Source organism: Synchytrium microbalum (genome assembly GCF_006535985.1).
Source record: "Synchytrium microbalum strain JEL517 chromosome Unknown SmJEL517_scf0004, whole genome shotgun sequence".
NCBI lineage: Eukaryota > Fungi > Chytridiomycota > Chytridiomycetes > Synchytriales > Synchytriaceae > Synchytrium > Synchytrium microbalum.
Window position 1 is genome coordinate 511,832 of NW_022158353.1, and position 18,466 is coordinate 530,297.

Below are 18,466 nucleotides of genomic sequence, written 5' to 3' on the forward strand. Positions count from 1 at the left end.
GTTTGGACAAGCGTTGGCAAGCATCATTGAGTCAACTTTTGTGAAATCCTTAATACTACGACACTGGATTGTATGAATTGTCGAGATTGCATCTGTATATATAGCCATGGCAAGGCGTGAATTCGACTGTAAGTTTCGCTCGTACCAAGCAAGCCAGCCTTGTGATTGTTGGAAAGCTCCAAACATGAATTCAGCTCCTTGTTGAACTCGGGCGATGCAATCGTTTTGCATATAAAAGTATTAACAATTTCAATATATTTAATAGCTCTGGAGGATTTCGCACAGCTCATCACGCAGATTCCACCATTGGATGGTCATCTTGCTGTCGAACATTTGAAAAACATCAACGCAAATCTCCCAAGGTTTATTCGTGAATTGGATTGCTTCTTCAAGGAGCCTCCAAAGGATGCATCGCTACGGGAACAAGCCTTAAAGGGTTGAATGTTTCTTTCTTCGTGTCGCGAAATATATCGCCAAAACCTCACACCCAATATTATACTAGGAACTGTATACCTCAACCAGCAATTCGTGCAAGCAAACGAAGCATACGGCCAAACTGTAGTCCTCATATCAGATATATTAGATGTGACAGAGAGTCGTGCTACGAGTCTGCTAAGTCAAGCACAAACCCAAGCTGCTCGTTTTGATCGTGATGTGCTCATGACGGCCATCCTACTATACCATCGAGGAAGACGATACGTCGCAGACTCTCTCGTAACGCTCCTAAATTTCACCACGGATGGTCGCATCAAGGAATCCATTCGTCGTGTCTTGCGAAGCTTTGTCGATGATATATTTGACGGAATAACAGGTGGCGAAGCACCAGCTACATCTCCAGTCTCCAAAATGCTGAATGCATTAGAAGACTTGAAGAATCGGGAAAAGATATGGAGTCCTGATGCGGAGGGGTATGGAGGCGATCAATGTAAAGTAAAGGACGCTACGACTCGAATGAAGGCTGCGGGGCTTGCATCGTCGGTTGCGGAAGATGTGATTCGGACTCATGTAGCTCATCTCATAAATACTCGAAAGGATATGGTCGTAACTCTATGGGCAGCAGCTAGATATCGACAGCTCACGATTGAAGAAATGGCAGCCTTGATTAAAAAACTGAGAGAGGTCGAAATGACTGATCCAACAGCTTTCCCACTTCTTACTACCGTACTGGCTGCTCAGATGACTCCACCTTTCGAATCTCCGGAATCTAATCCACCTATACCTGACGAATACGTAGCTTCCATTGAACGAGAACTGATACCTACAACTTGGGCAGTGAAGGAATTGCAAGCCATAGTATGCTTCAGGTGGGCTGTATACTTGAGGCATGAAGTGTCTAGGTCTGGAACCAATCTGACTGTATCAGACGAACATATCCAGCAGATTGTACGAGCCACTATTGCACAAGGGTGAGTGAACACAATGAGTTGATTATGGTTATTTTTCTGATTTTTTGGCATTTTTTGCAGAGCTCTCCATCACATATATCGACTAATGGAAACGCACTCGAAACTACTACACGAATACATCCAAACTACACCTTCCACCAACATGTCGATTCCAGCTCGTAATATCGTCTATCTCAAGGATGGTATCGCCATCGACACCTTTGAAGCTTATACCATATCAGCATTCCGAGATGCTGCTGACGACCTCATAGCATCCATGTGTAGAAAGTTTGGTAGAATAGTCAAGGAATTAAAGAATCACGATGAAGATGTCGTACCTAGACAACAACAGCAACAATTACTACAGCAACATCATCAGCAGCAACCAAAAGATACATTTGGTCAGCCAGGACCTGAAATCGATGCCACAGCCAATCGACGAGATTTCGAATACTTGCTGAAATTGATTGCTTTGGTGCATAGCTTTAGACATGATTCTGGGTACGCATGGTGGACTGAGGTCGAGTTATGCAAGTTTCTGAAATGGGCGTCTGAGGTGAGAACTGAGGCGCTTGTTCCAGCTTATCTGGAAATGTTGGCTTCACTTGCTCATGGCCCTCAGTCGTCTGGTAAAGCTTACGAGGTGAGGTGCTCATCCTTCCGGTGCAGACTTGGTTTTTTCCGTCGTGTCTCAAAGTCTCACCTGCAATTTTGCAACAGTTCTTGAGTGCAACAGACCAATATAGTGGTTATGGGCAGCTTGCAGCATCGAGGGTATCGTGGATTGTTTTGTTTCGAACTCTGAATCAATATGCAGCTGCATTAGCTCAAGCCGAAGGTCGCGAAATCAGTCCAAAAGATGCAGCAGCTTTATGTGCATATTTACGTATATTAAGAAACGTCGTGCACTTTGATGAAATGGCTCGAACTACTCTACACCAAAATCAACATTATCGAGCTGTATATGCCCTATTACAACTCTTTGTTTGTCGGGTCGCAGTAGACGTCAAGGCTGCTTTACTGAATGCCGTGGCTGCATTCTGTATACCCAGTAGTACAGGTGGTGATTCCATCACGGTTCAAGTATGGAGAATGTTGGAGCAAGCTCAAATAATACCACGCACTCCACCGCCACGACCAGGACAAGTCGAAGTTATAAGTCCTGGACTCGTGCTGGATTTAGAAGAAGTCGAAACCAACGAACAGAGATACCCAGAAACTATTGCCTTCTTGAAGCTGATGAATATATTGATGAAATCACCCACCATTACGCAAATCGTGCAACCAGGACCAGTAAACATGATGTCTGGTGCTGGAGATGGTATGCTGCCGCAAGGGCATGGTATGCTGCCATATGTACGTTATGTGCTGGAGAGGTTGCTGTATAAAATGGAGAAGAGACCATTTGCTGATCCGGATGAGAAGTGGAGCATGACCAAGGTAAACAAAATACACTCGACTTACGCTGAATGATTGCTGGTGTTTTTAATCGCAAATTCACTCATAAATCTTCAGGAATGTCTGGAATTCGCAAACTCATGTTTGGTATCATTCGACGCATGGGTGCATGAGATGGGTATTACACGTCTCATGACACCGATCGGATGTCATCCAGCTATAGAAGTGTATTTCGAAATCTTTGCTGGTAGACCTTTACTTGGTCTCGTAACCCAAATTATTGGCACTGGTGTTGAGAGTGTAAATGAACGTAAATGGGGCAACCACAATGTTGAATCTGTGAAACTTGCCCTTCATATCGTCCACAATGTTCTGAGAACTCAGAAATTGGTGTTGGAATCACTCAAAGCTGTGTCACCCAATTATATTGCTTCCCTTGCATCGTTGGACGATCGACTGTCACATTCGCGTCAGTATGTCATTGATATAGCTGAATATGTCTCATGTACAGTTGGATGTGAGATTCCATTGGTGTCCATCCAAATATTGGCAGTCTTGTCTCAATCAAGTTCCTTTATACGAGCTGATCGAGGAAGTACAATAAATCAACTGGTCTCGATTCTCGACACATCAGCTGAAAAGAAACGAATTATATATGGATTTATGAATCAAATGACTTTGGCAGAGGGAGAAACTGGATTTAATAGTCTTGTTGAACGGGCATCTGCGGCTGGAGATTTGCAGCAAGGAACACCTACTACTGCTGATATTCGGGCTGCTATATTTGATGTGCTTTTGGCTGGATTGTCGACTGGAAGGTCTTCTGCACTTGCCTTGTTTCTCCTGGGGTAAGTTGCAGTATGTTTGGTGCAGTCGAAGTGACATCATGCTTTCAATTAATTCTCTTTTCTTTGCTGCTTTTTAAGGTTTAGTAAATTACGATCAGATGGAGAAATACCACATCCAGAGTCCGAAGGAGCTGCACTATCATGCTTTCACTCTATTGTGCGCCTAGTCGCTGTAGAACAAGATGCCGCTCCGATAGTTGATCCGATAGTAGAGAAGGCGCTTCATGTACTCTTCTACTTGACTCGACATCCAAATACGTCTAGAATGACTCTTCGTTATCTCCGCCATCACGAAGGGTTCGTAGTCAAGCAATTGGCTACACTACCAACGGCTATGGAAGTGATTGAGCAAGAAGACAACGCACAGGCTCGTCATGAACGTGTACTAGCTGATCGATTATGTCTTCATCAACAAGCATGGTTGATGGATATAGCAGCTATAGAGTTACGATTGCTGCAATCAACGTCTCAACAATCTGAGATTGATAAAGTTATGCAAGTCTTGTTGTATACTGCTGGTGCATCTCGTCAAGAAAATAATGGCGATGACGATTTCGGAGATGATGATATAGTAGGTGGTAGTACTACTGGTGAAGGTCAATTTGAGCAATCATTGCCTCGAATGATGGAGGTACTCGCTGGTATAACTTTGGACCGTGTGCAGGAACCACTTGCGAATCGACCATTACAGACACGGTACTTTGGTTTATTGCAAGCTGATATACGTATCAATGAGCACGGTGAAGAGATATATGATGTGACTGCTGTATTGGATCGTCTACATCGTATGGGATCACAAATAGATAGGGATGCTGTAGGATCCGTCCATATAATGGCTATGAGAGATGAAATGAGACTCATCTTGGAAAATTTGGTAGAAAAGAATCTTGAGCAAGAACTCTCTGGTTCTATAATCCATGCTCTCTCATCGTGGTGTAAATTGGCTGATTTCGTTACTCGAAGCTTTATGTCATCAGCTTCATATGTTGATGTCATTAAACAAATCCTTAATGCCGTATTAGCTAAAGCCAATCAAAGTCCCATCCAAGTGGAAATTGCTAGTGCTTTGGCACCAGTGATTGAAGCGTTGATTGTCCGTCTCGTTGAACATCTCTCTAGCAGTGGATTGGATGGGACATATCAGGCTATAACACGACTAGTATTAGACTTCTTTTTACGTAACGAAGAAGCCTTTACACCGCCTGCACGAGCATCTGCACTATCCGGTATCAATCAACTCTTCCAAGCAACACTATCAAAGCCAAAGACATCTGAAGATGACTTTTGGCCTGGTGATAATGGTGCTGACTTGTCCCACTTCTCTACATATTGGAAGCAACTTGTGTTTGTATTATGTCGAGATGCTTCTGATGGTGATGCTGTGGTCATGGTACCAGCTTTGGCATTGCTGGATACATTGTGCAGTTGTATGGAGAGTGTTGATTCGACTGATATAATTAATGCTATTATTGTGAGGAATGCTCTTGCTACTTTTATTGAGTCGATTGGATATGACGATGAACGGGTTATAAGAGCTTTGACTGAAGCTGAAGGTAATTTGGACCATACAATGGAACATCCTTTAGCATTATGCCTTTTTTTGCTGAGATTTTATTTTGCTTAGATGTCGTTCCAATCTCGATCTGCAAGCTCAAATTGCAATTGCTAGTACGCATTGCACAGACTCGTGATGGTGTCATGTATTTGCTCAATAGTAATTTATTGGGGATTCTTACTCGAGCGAGGTTTTTGGATTACTTCCAAGAAGGTCAGTGCATAAAAAGCGACCAAAAATTCGCTAGCATTGACGGTCCGTGCTCCCTTAAACATTAGGTTCCAGAAACCCCGAACTCTTTGAGCACTTTACGCAAATCACCCATGTAGTATTTGAGATTGTCTTGCAAGTATTGGAGTATGCTAGGACAGATGAGGTCTATGTACGTGATAGCAATTCCAAGAGCAAAGCCTTTGCAAAAAATTACAACCTAATCCAGTACTATCACAGTCGGCCGTGGCAGAATTCATCTTGACGCACGCTGATACATTCAGAGCGATATTGTCTCCACCCAAGACTGCGGTGCTGACGATCGAATCTTTACGAGCCATGAAATATGCTAGTGGCCTATTCATGCTTTTACGTAAAGGACGTGTGTTGTTGAATCGTATGGTGCGACGTAGCCTTTTGATGCGAGTGGTTTTGTTCAGGCTCGTTTACGTATTTGGATTTTAGGGCATTGGAGCTGGTCGTCGCACACTGCATGGCATGATGGTGTCACTACTGGATAAGCTATCCAATCAAGAAGAGCTGAAGAGACGTATTCAACCCGCTTCGGCTGTTGATGATTTCAACTTTAAAGTTCGTGAGCCTTGTAAGTGACTGCTGTTCGAAGATTTTGCGGGCGTTTTTTTGGCCTGACACCAAAACGTGGTTTGGACTTTCCGCTTAGTATCCAAACGAGGGATATCAGTAGCTGATTTACAAGCAGAGCGTCTCTTCTCGGAAATCCAATACAATGTGTTGGTTTACTGTTTGTCAATTACTGTTGCTGATTCATCAGGTCTGTGAAGAAAACTTGCTGAAATGCTTCAACATCATGGCCTGGTGGTAATGGTTTTTTTTGGCAGGAGACGCAAATGCAGAAATATCCAGCTCATGCCTCAAGAAGCTATTGAGCAATAAAATCAATCATCTGCAGTTGTTGGGAGAGGACAGCAATCATATTCAAGGGATTCTTCGCAAGAGCATATCATTGTCTACGGAAGATATGAAGGAGGTAAAAAAAGCACACTTCGAACAACAGTAGATTTTTTATTTAACATCCAACTCACTTTCTATCTCGTTTAGATTGTCATGGTCCATAGCTCATCTACCTGGAAGGATTTGGCAGAGAGTGAACGAGAACATGTTATTGAAGAAGCCGTCAGATCATTTGGTGAAGATTTGAGTGTTCAAATACGTTCAACTTGGGGTGAGTCGTTTGAACAAAAGAACCTCAGTCAAGCAGAATTAGCACTGACTTGCAGTGTTTTTATAGCTTCCATTGAAATGCTACTGGCATTGCTTTCTCGATTACTTCGACGCGAGCTACCTCAAAAGGCTGTAGTTGAAGATATCGAAGGGTTGAAGCGAGATTTGAGCAGGTTGAAGCAACAGGCTTCGGTGAGTGCTATTCTTCCTCTACGTCTTCCAGCTTTTTGGTTAGCTGCCAAGTGACTGACAAAAAATACTTTCCACACTTAGACCCATATGAACATGTTGCAGGCCGAAGAAAAGCAGCAAATGAATATGCTCTGGAGACATGTCGAGAACGTGAACTTGTCGTGAAAATGTAAAGTATTTGATAACGCATCGTTTGCATATTTGACCCTAGAATGAATAAACTTACACGAGTACATGAATTGGCACGTGTCAAGTCGTTTATTTCCTTCCTGCTGATCTCTGGATCTCGCATAATCGCCTGTAACTTTCCGCCGTCAACAAGTTTGAGGAGAAACCCTCTGTTTGAGCCGTTAGACGAGAGCAGCAACAGGCGCAGTGCCCAAAACTCGACCAATAATCGACCTATCCTGGTAAGTTTGTGCCGTTAGATCAATTATTGCTGGATCGTTTGCAAACATGTTAAATCCAAACGATTGGACTAATTTACACTTATATCAATTCCTAAATACACCAACAAAAGCAACGAAATTACTATGAACGTAGTAGCCTGAAGGTTCCTGTATTCAGCCTGGACAAGGTCCGATTTCAATTACCAGGAATGCTCCTGGACCCAACAATATTTTGGTCGTCGCTCTGGAGGGGAGTGTCCTTGCTAAAGACGGATCAGAACCGCAACAGGTAATTTAAATTCACTTGGATCAGGCCCTGCTGTTGAAGGTGCGCTGTTTTGGAAAGAAAGCACCAAATTCAAACATGTGAAAAACGTTCCATGACGGCCTTTTTGCTTGATTGATATGTATGCTAAAGATGGAGCTAGTGGTTTGCCGAAAAGAGAGCAAAGCCACGCGTCGCTTTTCCCATTCACTGGGTCGACACTAGTCGTTGATCGATGGAATTTCAAATTAATCTCTATCAGGTTGAGATGTGGAGGGACCCTGGTGTACTGACTAGGATGCGTCAACGTGATTATCCTCATGGTTGTGGCCATGTGGGTGTCCTTTTTTTGCTTCTTGCTTGCAGTACTCTCAAACACACTTGCAATGGTGTCTGGGTCGAACTCATCCCAAATCTCTCGCATGCATCTGTAGTCTTATCGGGGCGATTCGGGGCATGTGTCGTATCAAGTTGAAAGTCAAGCTGTCAAAGTCTTGCTCGTGATATATACACTTTAGTTGTAGCGTATCATGCAAGACCTCGATAGTGAAACGGTATCACTCGTCCCTGTCACGGACGCAGCCTGGGTTCAACTCCCAGTCGAGGAGTGGGATTCTGTTTGCAGTATTTTTTAGTGCCTCGAATCTGGAATAAGTTTTTCTAGACTGTATTAGAGTCTGGCCAAATTGCTCTACGTAGGAAACCATTTGCATCACTGTTAGCTCCGAACTATGATCATGCGGTGACATTGCTGGACACACTATAATGTCGAGAGCGGTGACTCAACGGATAGAATTGACGCTATTATTATTACGAGATATGCTCTTGCTACTTTTATTGAATCGATTGGACATGACAATGACGGGTTATAAGAGCTTTGACTGAGGCAAAAGGTGATTTGAACTACGCAATGGAATATGCGTAAATCAAAGGTTGTGTTTTCACAAATTTTAATTTTTTTGAGATGCCGTTCCAATCTCGATCCACAAGCCCAAACTACAATTGCCAGTACGCATTGCACAGAGTCGTGATGACGTCACGTATTTGCTCAATAATGACTTATTGGGTATTCTTACTCGAGCAAGGTTTTTGGATTTCTTCCAAGAAGGTCAGTGCTCAAAAGAAGACCAAAAGATCCCTCTATATTGAACCTGCATGCTCATCCAAACATCAGGCTCCAGAAGCCCCGAACTCTTCGAGCTCTTTACGCAAACCGCTCGTGTTGTGTTTGAGAATGCCTTGCAAGTAATAATACTTGGGGTGAGTTGTTTGAACAAAAGACTGCAGTCAAATGTATTTATATATAAGTGATGCGCAATGTTTTGTTAGCTTCCATTGATATGCTATTGGCATGGATTTCTCGATGGCTTCGACATGAGCTACTTCAAAAAGCTGTAGTCGAAGATATCGAAGGTTTGAAGCGGGATTTGAGCAGCTTGAAGCAACAGGCGTCAGTGAGTTCTATTCTTCATCTTCCGTATATGATACTTCTTTTCGCGACGGTGTGGCTGGCATGCAATTTCTTAACACAACTAGACCCATATGATATTGTTTCAGACTGGAGAAGAGTAGCAAACGAATATGCCCTGGAGACACCATGACGTGGATAACGTGAACTTTGCGTGAAAACGGTTGGAGATAAACCTTTAAAAGGAGTAAAATCAGTCGCGCGTCGGATTTAAAGCACGCGTCGTGTCCCGTCTATCATGTCTAAATGTTTGTTTTCTGTCGAGCTCTCGCCATATCGTCGACTTTCCACAAAACAACAGTGAAAACCGAAGCTTTTTGAGCAAAAGATGTCTCTGTTTGATGCGTTAGATGAGAGCAGTGCTCGAAACTCGACCAAGAATCAACCTATCGTGGTAAGTTTTGCTCCTGTGAATCAATTATTGCTAGATCGTTTAATTCGAAAATTATCAACATTTCGACGATTCTTTGCCAATATCAATTTAGGTCGTTCAACAAAATCATCCAAAATATTATGGAAGTAACAGCCTGGAAACTCCTATATTTAGTCTCGACAAGGTCCAATTCCAGTTTCCAGGAATGCTCTTGGATTTGGTCGTATCCAACAACATTTTGGTCGTCGCTCTAGAGGGGAATGTTCTCGCTAAAGATGGATCTAAACCGCAAAAGATATTGAGAATTGATTTGAATCAGGCTCATGCTGTTGAAGGTGTGATGTTGGCCTTGTTGTTGGGAAAACGCGACAATTGCAAGCATCTGTAGACTTTCCTTTGCTTTTATTGCTTACTTGAATTTTATTTGTAGAGATGGAGCTAGTCGTTCGCCAAAAAGGAGACAAGATACGACGTCTCTTTTTCAATCCATTGGCTCGACACTTGTTGATTTCGATGGAATCTGGAGACAATTTCTATCTATTTGAGAAGTGGAAGAAGCCCAGAATACTGAATAGGATACGAGTACGTGAATATCTTCATATGTCCACGGAATTTTCTGGCCTCTTTTTCTAGCTGATTGCTCGCAACTTTTTTGAAAGGGCGTCATTATTGAATCTGTTGCATGGGGAAGACCTCGTCAAGGACAGAGTGAGTTGCTAACAGGGGCCATGCTTATTGGATCAAGACAGGGACACATATTTGAATCTGAGTTACATGCTACTGAAGAGTTCTTCAAGCGTGGTGAAGAGAGATACTTTAAGCAGGTTTGTGAAGCTTGTTATGCAGTAGTAGGATACAAATATATTTTGCCCTCACACCCAGCACCTTAAAATAACAGGTCTACACATTACACGAAGACAACATGCCAATAACAGGACTAGTATACGAAAAGTTTCCTGCCTCACCACGGAAATATGTTGTCGCCGTCACAACGCCAGATCGAATGTATCAATTTATTGGTAATGTGGCCGATGGGAATGGAGAGAATGGGCTCTTTGGTGAACTGTTTAGGAAGTATGATGTGACTCCAAGTAAGAGCGTGATGCCATAGTTTTCATGTATGAAACTCAACTCAAAGAATCGGAACGCTGACTCGACAACCTTGGATGAACAGGTTATCAGGAAATATCTGGTCAGCTTACGACGAGTGAATTCCATTGTTGGAGTCCGTTCGTGGAGAGTAATGGATATCCGAGTTTACCAAAGACGTTCGCGTGGCTGACCGGTTAGTTTTTCAACTTATTCAGACCCTGTTTCTTCGGAAAAATTTACCGTTATCTCGTTCCTAGCACCCGGTATCTATTTTGGAAACTTTGTTTTTGGCAGTCAAAATGTTGGTGACTCCATTATCGACAATGCTCAACTATTACCGTAAGGATTTGACGCTTACGCCACGTATTAGACATGTTGTCGTAAAGAGCCTTTTTTTGTCATGTCAGATACCAACATGGAGACAACGACGAAACTTTCATCCCACCAACATCAATTGCCCTCACCGAGTTTCACTTTATTGTACTGATACAAAACAAGGTCCAAGCTGTTTGCATTCTGAATAATGAGCTTGTCTATGAAGAATTGGTTACACTGGTACGTATCGTGACATTTGAACCACGAATGTTTGTCCAACTACATCCGTAAAATAGCAGAAATATTTTTGACACCTTCGCTATTTTGCAGGAGCCAAATGAACGGGTTTTAAAAATGGCAGTAGATCCAGCCAAGAATACATGTTGGGTATATACGAATCTGTCGTTATTCGAACTGGTCAAGTCGGATGAAGATCGTAATATATGGAAGATTCATCTAGAGAGGAAGGCATTTGATGCCGCCATGTCATTCGCCAAGGTGAGACCGTGCATTTTTCCACTGCTCAGTCATTGTTTTGCTCATCTCACTCTTCTCCAACACAATGCTGGCGCCATAGAGCGAAGAGCAAAAGGACAAGATTGCAACAGCTCAAGCCGACTACTATTTCGCTCAACAACGATACGCATTATCAGCCACCTATTACGCCCAATCGAAATCAGTCCCTTTCGAAGATGTTGTTCTTCGATTCCTAGCCAAGAATGAACGTGATGCTCTAAAAGTTTTCCTACTAAGCAAACTACAACGAATGCCACGGCAAGATGTTACTCAAATAACATTGCTGTGCACATGGCTAGTAGAATTGATGCTGAGCAAACTAAATACGTTACGAGATGCTGTTGAGGAAACAAACTACTCGGTTACAAGACAGCAGGAATTGAATAAGGTTGATAGTACTCAAGAGCTGGATGATTTAGGTGCTAGTTTGAAGAGAGCTGAAGAGGAAGAGAAACTGGCTACTGATGAGTTTAAACAGTTTCTTACCACTTACAAGGTAAGGCTTATGAGCCAAAAAAAAACGCAGAATATTTGATGTCCCGTTTCTTGATAATGTAGGACCGTTTGGATCGCAAGACAGTCTACAGTCTTTTGTCAAGTCATGGACGTACTCACGAGACTTTGTTTTATGCTGAATTGATTGGTGATTCTGAACGTGTAGTCAGTCATTGGGTTAATGTTGAACAGTGGAAGGAGGCTCTCAAGGCTCTTGAAAGACAGGTAAGTTTATTGAGTTAGGGAGATGGAAAGGATTGATCTTGGTGTAAATCCATACGCCTATAAGACTCACCCCTTTTCGCGCAATATTAGTCATCTGTGGAGCTATATTATAAGTATTCGCCCATGTTAATTCAGAATACAGTGCTGGATACAGTGAATGCTTGGATTAAGCAATCGAATTTAAATCCAAGGCATTTGATTCCTGCTTTACTCAAGTATGAAGCAGTGCCTCTTCGAAACGTTCAGGCAAGTTTCTGCATTAAGCAAAAGAGACAGTGCTTACTTGTTTTCAAGTCAGTGTCGCTGACTATAACCATTTTGTTTGAAAACTGCTACAGAATCAAGCAATTCGATACTTGCAACATGTTATTAACAATCTGGAAAACATTGATCCGGTTGTGCACAATTATCTGCTATCATTGTATGTGTTGGACGCTAAGAATGATGACGAGGCCGCATTGTTGCAGTTTCTTCGCTCTCAAGTAAGCCAAATATTTAACGAGACCTGTCTACCTGTCTATCAGTATTAACGATGGTCTTTTTGCAGAGAGAGGATCCTCATTATGACGTGCAATACGCACTACGAGTATGTATGCAGCATGGATTGACTCAGGCTTGTATATATATTTATGGAGCCATGGGATTGTATGAGCAAGCTGTAGATTGGTCATTAGAAGTAGGTTAGACCTTACATAGTCTTTTACTCATCGTTCTTTGCTGACACTGCAATATTCCAAATTTTTAGACAAATGATTTAGAATTGGCAAGAATTTATGCAGACAAGCCTGAAGATGATGACACATTACGGCGAAGATTGTGGTTACGTATTGCACGGCATGTTGTTGAGAAACGACAGGATATTAAACAGTTGAGTTGTTGTTGTGGGAGTAGTCCTAGTGAAGCGTGAACATCCTTGTGCCTTTGGGAATTTGTTTTTCTTACACGTTTGTCACATAAAAACAGGGCCATTGAATTCCTTCGACTATCACAACTACTCAAGATCGAAGACATACTACCCTTTCTACCTGACTTTGTCCTGATTGACGATTTCAAAGAGGAGATATGTGCAGCATTAGAAGACTATAATACACATATCGAGTCACTTAAATCTGAGATGGATGAAGCTACTAAGAGTGCTGAGAGTATACGGCAGGATATAAGAGAGTTACGGAACAAGTAAGAGTTTCGATGCTGTTACAGAAAGACAGCAGCGAACTTTTTGCATTGTCGAAGCTCGAGCTCACAACCCATTGTTTTACTGAAGATGTGCTATTGTACGAATCTCTGAAAAATGTCAAGTTTGTCACTTGTCATTGATCACTCGACAATTTTATATCTTTCCTTGTGAACATGGATTTCATGCAGATTGTTTAATCAAACTGGTATGTTATTACTCATTGATGAAATCTCTGCTTTTTTGCTTTCTCGCTACGTTTGCCTTTGCCTGTTTCTTCAACGTTTCACTAACATTTAAACATCCATACATCAGGTCTTGTCGAATTCTGGACCTAGACAGGCAAAACGCATTCAAGATTTACAAGTTGGCATAACTCGAGAAATGACTTCAAGACAGAGTGTGTTGGCAACGGCTATAATCGCTCCGACCATGAAAAAAAATGGTAGTGAGACTGCTTCTCAGCTTGCCGCAAGCGGTATTTCAGCATCAAAAAAGATATCAACTGAAATCAAGAATAACATTGAGAGGATGAAGGTACGAAATGCACATGGGGCAAATGAATTAGGAGACCAAACAAGTTTTTTTGTGCTTGTCTGACTACGATTTTTTCTTTGCATAGGAGGAATTGGATGTTGTAGTGGCATCCGAATGTGCATTATGTGGAGAAGCTATGATTAAGAGTATTGAGAAGCCGTTTATTGGAGATGATGAGCTTCGTACAGTGGAATCTTGGGCAGTGTAGAGAGGATATCACTATGGACTTTCTCCCTTTGTATGCAAACAGTAACAAACTATACATATACCACGATTGGGACTGTTATGATGGCCAAATTCCTTCCTTTTACCAAGGCCAAATTTTACGGGCCCTTTATTCTTCACAATCCCAGAGCGTAAAGAAGGCGCTCCTCGTCAAACCCATCAGTACTCGTTTTTGTAGGTGTGCAAAAAGAAGTCGACGGCAAGGAAAGAAATATCCGAGTACGTGAGATCTAAAATGTGCTTGCTTCAAGGTATTTGATATTTCGCAGCAAAGACACTACTCTAGCTGATCTTGTTTTACTACTAGGGCAGCCAAGATGTGACGAAACAAGAAGCTGGCCATGCAGTCCAATACAGAGAAGCCCTAGTTCGCTTCTCCGTTCGACAGTGCTTCAAGTCGAAATTCAAGTGCATCTAAGGTATTCAAACGAAATCTGGATGCACTCAAGTCAAGGTTTCGAGGATCCAAGACTCATTTTTTTTTGAGTCGTCGCTCGAGCTTTTTAGCAATACTACCAAACTTGGCCGTTTCGAACAACATTTCGGTCGGTGCCCTGGACGGAAGCTACAGATAAATTTAGACCAGAAAAGATGATGAGAATCGATTTGGATCAGGCGAATGTGCCGAAGATGTGCAAGATGGTAAAAGGGTAATAAAAGCATGGCAATCCACGAATGATTCCATCTTTGAGGCTCGGGTTTTCTCTATACCTCTATACCGTATCACCGCTTATTATTATTATAACTACTTGGTGGTGGAATACGTTCTTGTTGACGCGTTGAGGGGAGTTTGGCTCAATGCCGACACCAGAGTCTCGACGTTTGTATGGAAGCGATGATACATTCACGAATTCATAGTTGGACTAGCGTTGCCTTTAAGTGGAGTGTTTGGTACTTGAGTGTTGGTGGCATTTACTATGGTGAGAATGGCAGTCGTAGCACTATCCAGAGTCCGAAGGAGACAGTGGCCATGTAAAACTGGCTTCAAGAGCTTGCAACTCACGTTTATTGCTGCTTTGGTAGGAGCTTCTTTCGTCACTTGCAGCGGGTGATGAGTACACTTCGAGTAAGGGGATGTGCATCTCGGAAGTCGATATTGTTTGGCCCGTTATAAGATCCTTGCCAAGATGCTCGGACTACTGAGAAATACGGATGTAATCAGCATGGCGTGCATTTAGTAAGATTGGTAAGAACAATCACGGGTGCTGACTTAGCAACCGACGACGTTTTCAGCTCGCCTGCTTACCATTCCCATCAATTATCATGTAGAGCAAGAGTTAAATTAGATTTATCCTCTATGCCATTCATACATTGGAATACAGGTGTTGCTGGCATTGGCGATAAAAGCTGGACCAGCAGAGTTACATTCATTGCGAGGCATAGATCTACGTTCAAGCTTCTGGGGTTAAACACGGCGGCGTAATCGAAAGACATTATTGATTAGTGGCTACGTTGCCTTGTAACTTGATGTAATTGTTGTCGCGATGGCTCCTTCGTGACGAAAGTAGTAACGAAAGTAACCTGATCGTCCGCTATCGGCACGAGTGCTGACAATACGGTAATTATTCTCGCTTAGAAATGCTGATTTTTCTGGATGCTGGCTGATGATACGATGGTCCAGATCCAAATACAAATACAGAACACAGATAAGGAAAATTCGAAGGATACGAATCCCACAGAAACCCATGTCGCGAGAAAAAAGAATTCGTGCTGCGAAGAAATTGAATCGGATACAGCTGCCCTTGGTCACGATTCGCCAAAATGTTGTTGGATTACAATGTTGGGTCCATTGACCAATAAAACGCGTTGTGTTTTCAAGTATAGGACGAGGCAGACTGCCAAGACGTGGCAAGCAAGTAGAGATTTTAAGATCGATGAATACTATGCTGCACGTCGTCTTTACGAAATCACATTCCTACATATGAGTAAAATATAAATCACGTGATTAACTTATTATGACCATTTCGCGACTGCCCACAGTGGAGACTGGGAGATACTGCAAAACTACTTTTGTAGCATCTGCAGCCCATCCCCACTAGTTCACGAGCGTTCCTCAATTTTTTTGAACAGCTGAAGTATCGAAAGAAGAACCACTACACAGCGCATTGTGCAATAGAATGCAACTTTCATGTAACTCCGCGTGATCTCAAGGTCACAGCACGAATCTCTGTGTTGCTGAGAGTCATCAATAATTACCTGATCGAATGATCGACTGTTAGTAGATGAAGCAACAGTGAATAGGGCACGAGCCTGCATGTGGATTAAGAATTGGTTTAAGCAGTGTTAGAGTCATATCTCCTCATTGCATGTCGGTTCGCAACTATCCGAGTATCGATCAAACAGAGCATGTTGATTTGAGTTGTGATAAGTATATTTACTCTTTGAAGTCTTTATATCTCACTAATGAAGTGCACTACTACATTGATGATGACTGCTGATTCTACCACCACTACAGCTACTTATTATGATGATAACGTTGTTTTAAAATCCAGCTTCAGCACACCACATTTCAACGTCTTCTGGCAGCACTTGGTCGACTGGTGCCCTGAAAGTGTCACCTCCCTTCTTGGTTCTTAATCCTTCACTGACTCCACTAGCCTTGAGATGTTGTCGTTTGTTTTGAAACCATATTTGTACGGCCCTTGGCTTCATATCCATCTTTTTAGCCAGCAGTTCTCGGATATTGGTTTCTGGGTAGCATGTTAGTTCAAAGACCTTGCTTAGCACTTTTACAGATGGTTTGGTGATACGGCCATTCCCAGCAGTGACGGCACTGTTACGACGGGATTTCGAGGTGTGTTTCCTTGCTACTTCGGCATCATATTCATCATCGTCCGAGTCATTGCTGGAGACAACATCGGGGTTCTCATAGGTATCTTCTTCTGATATTGCTTGGTTGACTATGTCCTTGTTGGCAAATTGTGGCATGTATGGCTCAAATTCAATACCAGAGTCACGACGGGCATATATACGAGATACAGCTTCATATACTTGGCTGGAGTTACTGTCACAGGTAGTGTCTAGCGATCCGATTTGGGGGGCGACATCCGTAGCTTCATACACTGGGCTTAGCGATCCGATCTGGGAGGAGAGATCCTTAGCATATACTGGACTGGCAGCACCACTACATTTGTTGTTGTCAGTATCAACTATGGTTTGGCACAAGAGATTCCGGACTATAGCAAGCTTGGCAAAATCCAGAGTGATTGGCGATAATAGGCAGTCGATTCCAGCTTCAAGGCCCGACATCTCACCATTACTGTAATGTGGGAAGCTTTCTTCACTGGCTGCAGGTGATGAATATGCGGGTGATGAGTATGCTGGTATCTGGATCTCCATGTCGGATATAGAATACGAGTGGCCCGAGAGAATGTCCTTGCCAAGATATTCAGTCTATTGGGAAAGCCAAGATGTCATTAGCACGGATTGATTTTGATAAGATTGGAAAGATTGGTAAGGATCACAGTGCTAAAATATTTGCAGCATTTCTTACCCATTCAGAGGAACTGTCAGGTAGAGAGAGCTTCAAATTAGATGTTTCATCCATAAAATTCAGGTATTGGAAGATGGGCGTTGCTAGCACTGGAGATAACAGTTGGGCCAAGGTAACATCCAAATTGAAACTTTGGTTCATACTCAAACGTCTAGCTTGGAATACAGCAGTGGGATCGTAAAACATTTCTGATTGTTGGTATTTGCTGGTATTGATGGTTGATGATCCCAACAGCTGATTCCTTGCTTTCGAGTATGAACTTTTGCTAGAAAAGAAAGTTGGAGATAACTTGCTTGACGGTAGCAAGCCGATCTGCAAGAAATGATGGAATTTCCGGATTGCTATTCTTGGTGGAAAATATGATGGGTTTGACCAAGCACCCTCATAAATTTGCGCAGGGGAAAGATATAAATGACCAAGAGTCCAAGAGTGCCGAAAAGGCAGCCGACAATGAGAAACAAACAAGATCGTTCCATGGAGAAAATCAAATCGCTCACAAATGCCCTTGGTCACGGTTTTCCATTCTACATACAATTTGAGCCTACTGCTCCGATTTAATGAGCGAGATAACTGGCTATATTGCCCAAGGGCTGGTAATGCGTTAATGCGTCCGTTCGCAATAAACAGTATGGTAAGCTCCAGTAATGGACATTGTTCACGTATCACTATGCAAAAATTTAAAATATTTGTGAGAAAACAGAAAGTTACTGGTTCAAATATTTACGCACTTTCCCCTTACCCTTCGCTTCAAGTTACTAATTGTGTTGTGGATATGTACTTTCATAGTGTATCCTGACTGCTTCATGCTTGTCTGGCTCTTAGAAAGAGCGTCATCAGGCTCGAAGCTCAAGACATTGTGATGTATGGTTCTTGAAGAGTGATGACGACTGTCGCAAGGGTAAATAAGCTATGGAGAATGAACATAGGTATGCATACAAGTAGAGTTGGAAGCAGAGCACTCGTCAGCAAAAACTGGAGGGCAACCGAGTCAAGGTTTCGACGAAAACTCATCATCTATCAAAAAAAATCTAGATTTCTGGTACATTATTTCAAGCTTGCCCTACGAGCAACTCTCCACGGTGGCATCTAACAGCAAAAAGCGAGGTGG

At 42.5% G+C, this 18,466-nt stretch overlaps 3 protein-coding genes across 3 annotated transcripts; 2 read left to right on the forward strand and 1 right to left on the reverse strand.

Moving 5' to 3' along the window:
• Positions 1-106: 106 nt before the first annotated feature.
• Positions 107-6,956, forward strand: SmJEL517_g01237 (uncharacterized protein; the record flags this gene model as incomplete). The annotated part of the gene is made up of 16 exons (XM_031167165.1): positions 107-128; positions 266-436; positions 503-1,406; positions 1,467-2,028; positions 2,106-2,825; positions 2,901-3,631; positions 3,716-5,184; positions 5,256-5,399; positions 5,465-5,568; positions 5,637-5,798; positions 5,862-6,000; positions 6,079-6,189; positions 6,257-6,405; positions 6,477-6,600; positions 6,667-6,791; positions 6,873-6,956. The coding sequence occupies 16 exons, from the start codon at positions 107-109 to the stop codon at positions 6,954-6,956; spliced, it is 5,721 nt and encodes a 1,906-aa protein (XP_031026763.1).
• Positions 6,957-9,241: 2,285 nt separating this feature from the next.
• Positions 9,242-13,848, forward strand: SmJEL517_g01238 (uncharacterized protein; the record flags this gene model as incomplete). Its single annotated transcript, XM_031167166.1, has 19 exons — positions 9,242-9,307; positions 9,399-9,621; positions 9,717-9,868; positions 9,946-10,110; positions 10,185-10,377; positions 10,461-10,571; positions 10,636-10,717; positions 10,786-10,933; positions 11,024-11,191; positions 11,271-11,705; positions 11,768-11,929; positions 12,020-12,169; positions 12,268-12,411; positions 12,477-12,605; positions 12,675-12,832; positions 12,893-13,105; positions 13,194-13,311; positions 13,419-13,640; positions 13,726-13,848. The coding sequence occupies 19 exons, from the start codon at positions 9,242-9,244 to the stop codon at positions 13,846-13,848; spliced, it is 3,162 nt and encodes a 1,053-aa protein (XP_031026762.1).
• A 2,498-nt stretch (positions 13,849-16,346) lies between these two features.
• SmJEL517_g01239 (uncharacterized protein) lies at positions 16,347-17,544 on the reverse strand (the record flags this gene model as incomplete). The annotated part of the gene is made up of 2 exons (XM_031167167.1): positions 16,347-17,258; positions 17,359-17,544. The coding sequence occupies 2 exons, from the start codon at positions 17,542-17,544 to the stop codon at positions 16,347-16,349; spliced, it is 1,098 nt and encodes a 365-aa protein (XP_031026761.1).
• Between the last annotated feature and the right edge of the window lie 922 nt (positions 17,545-18,466).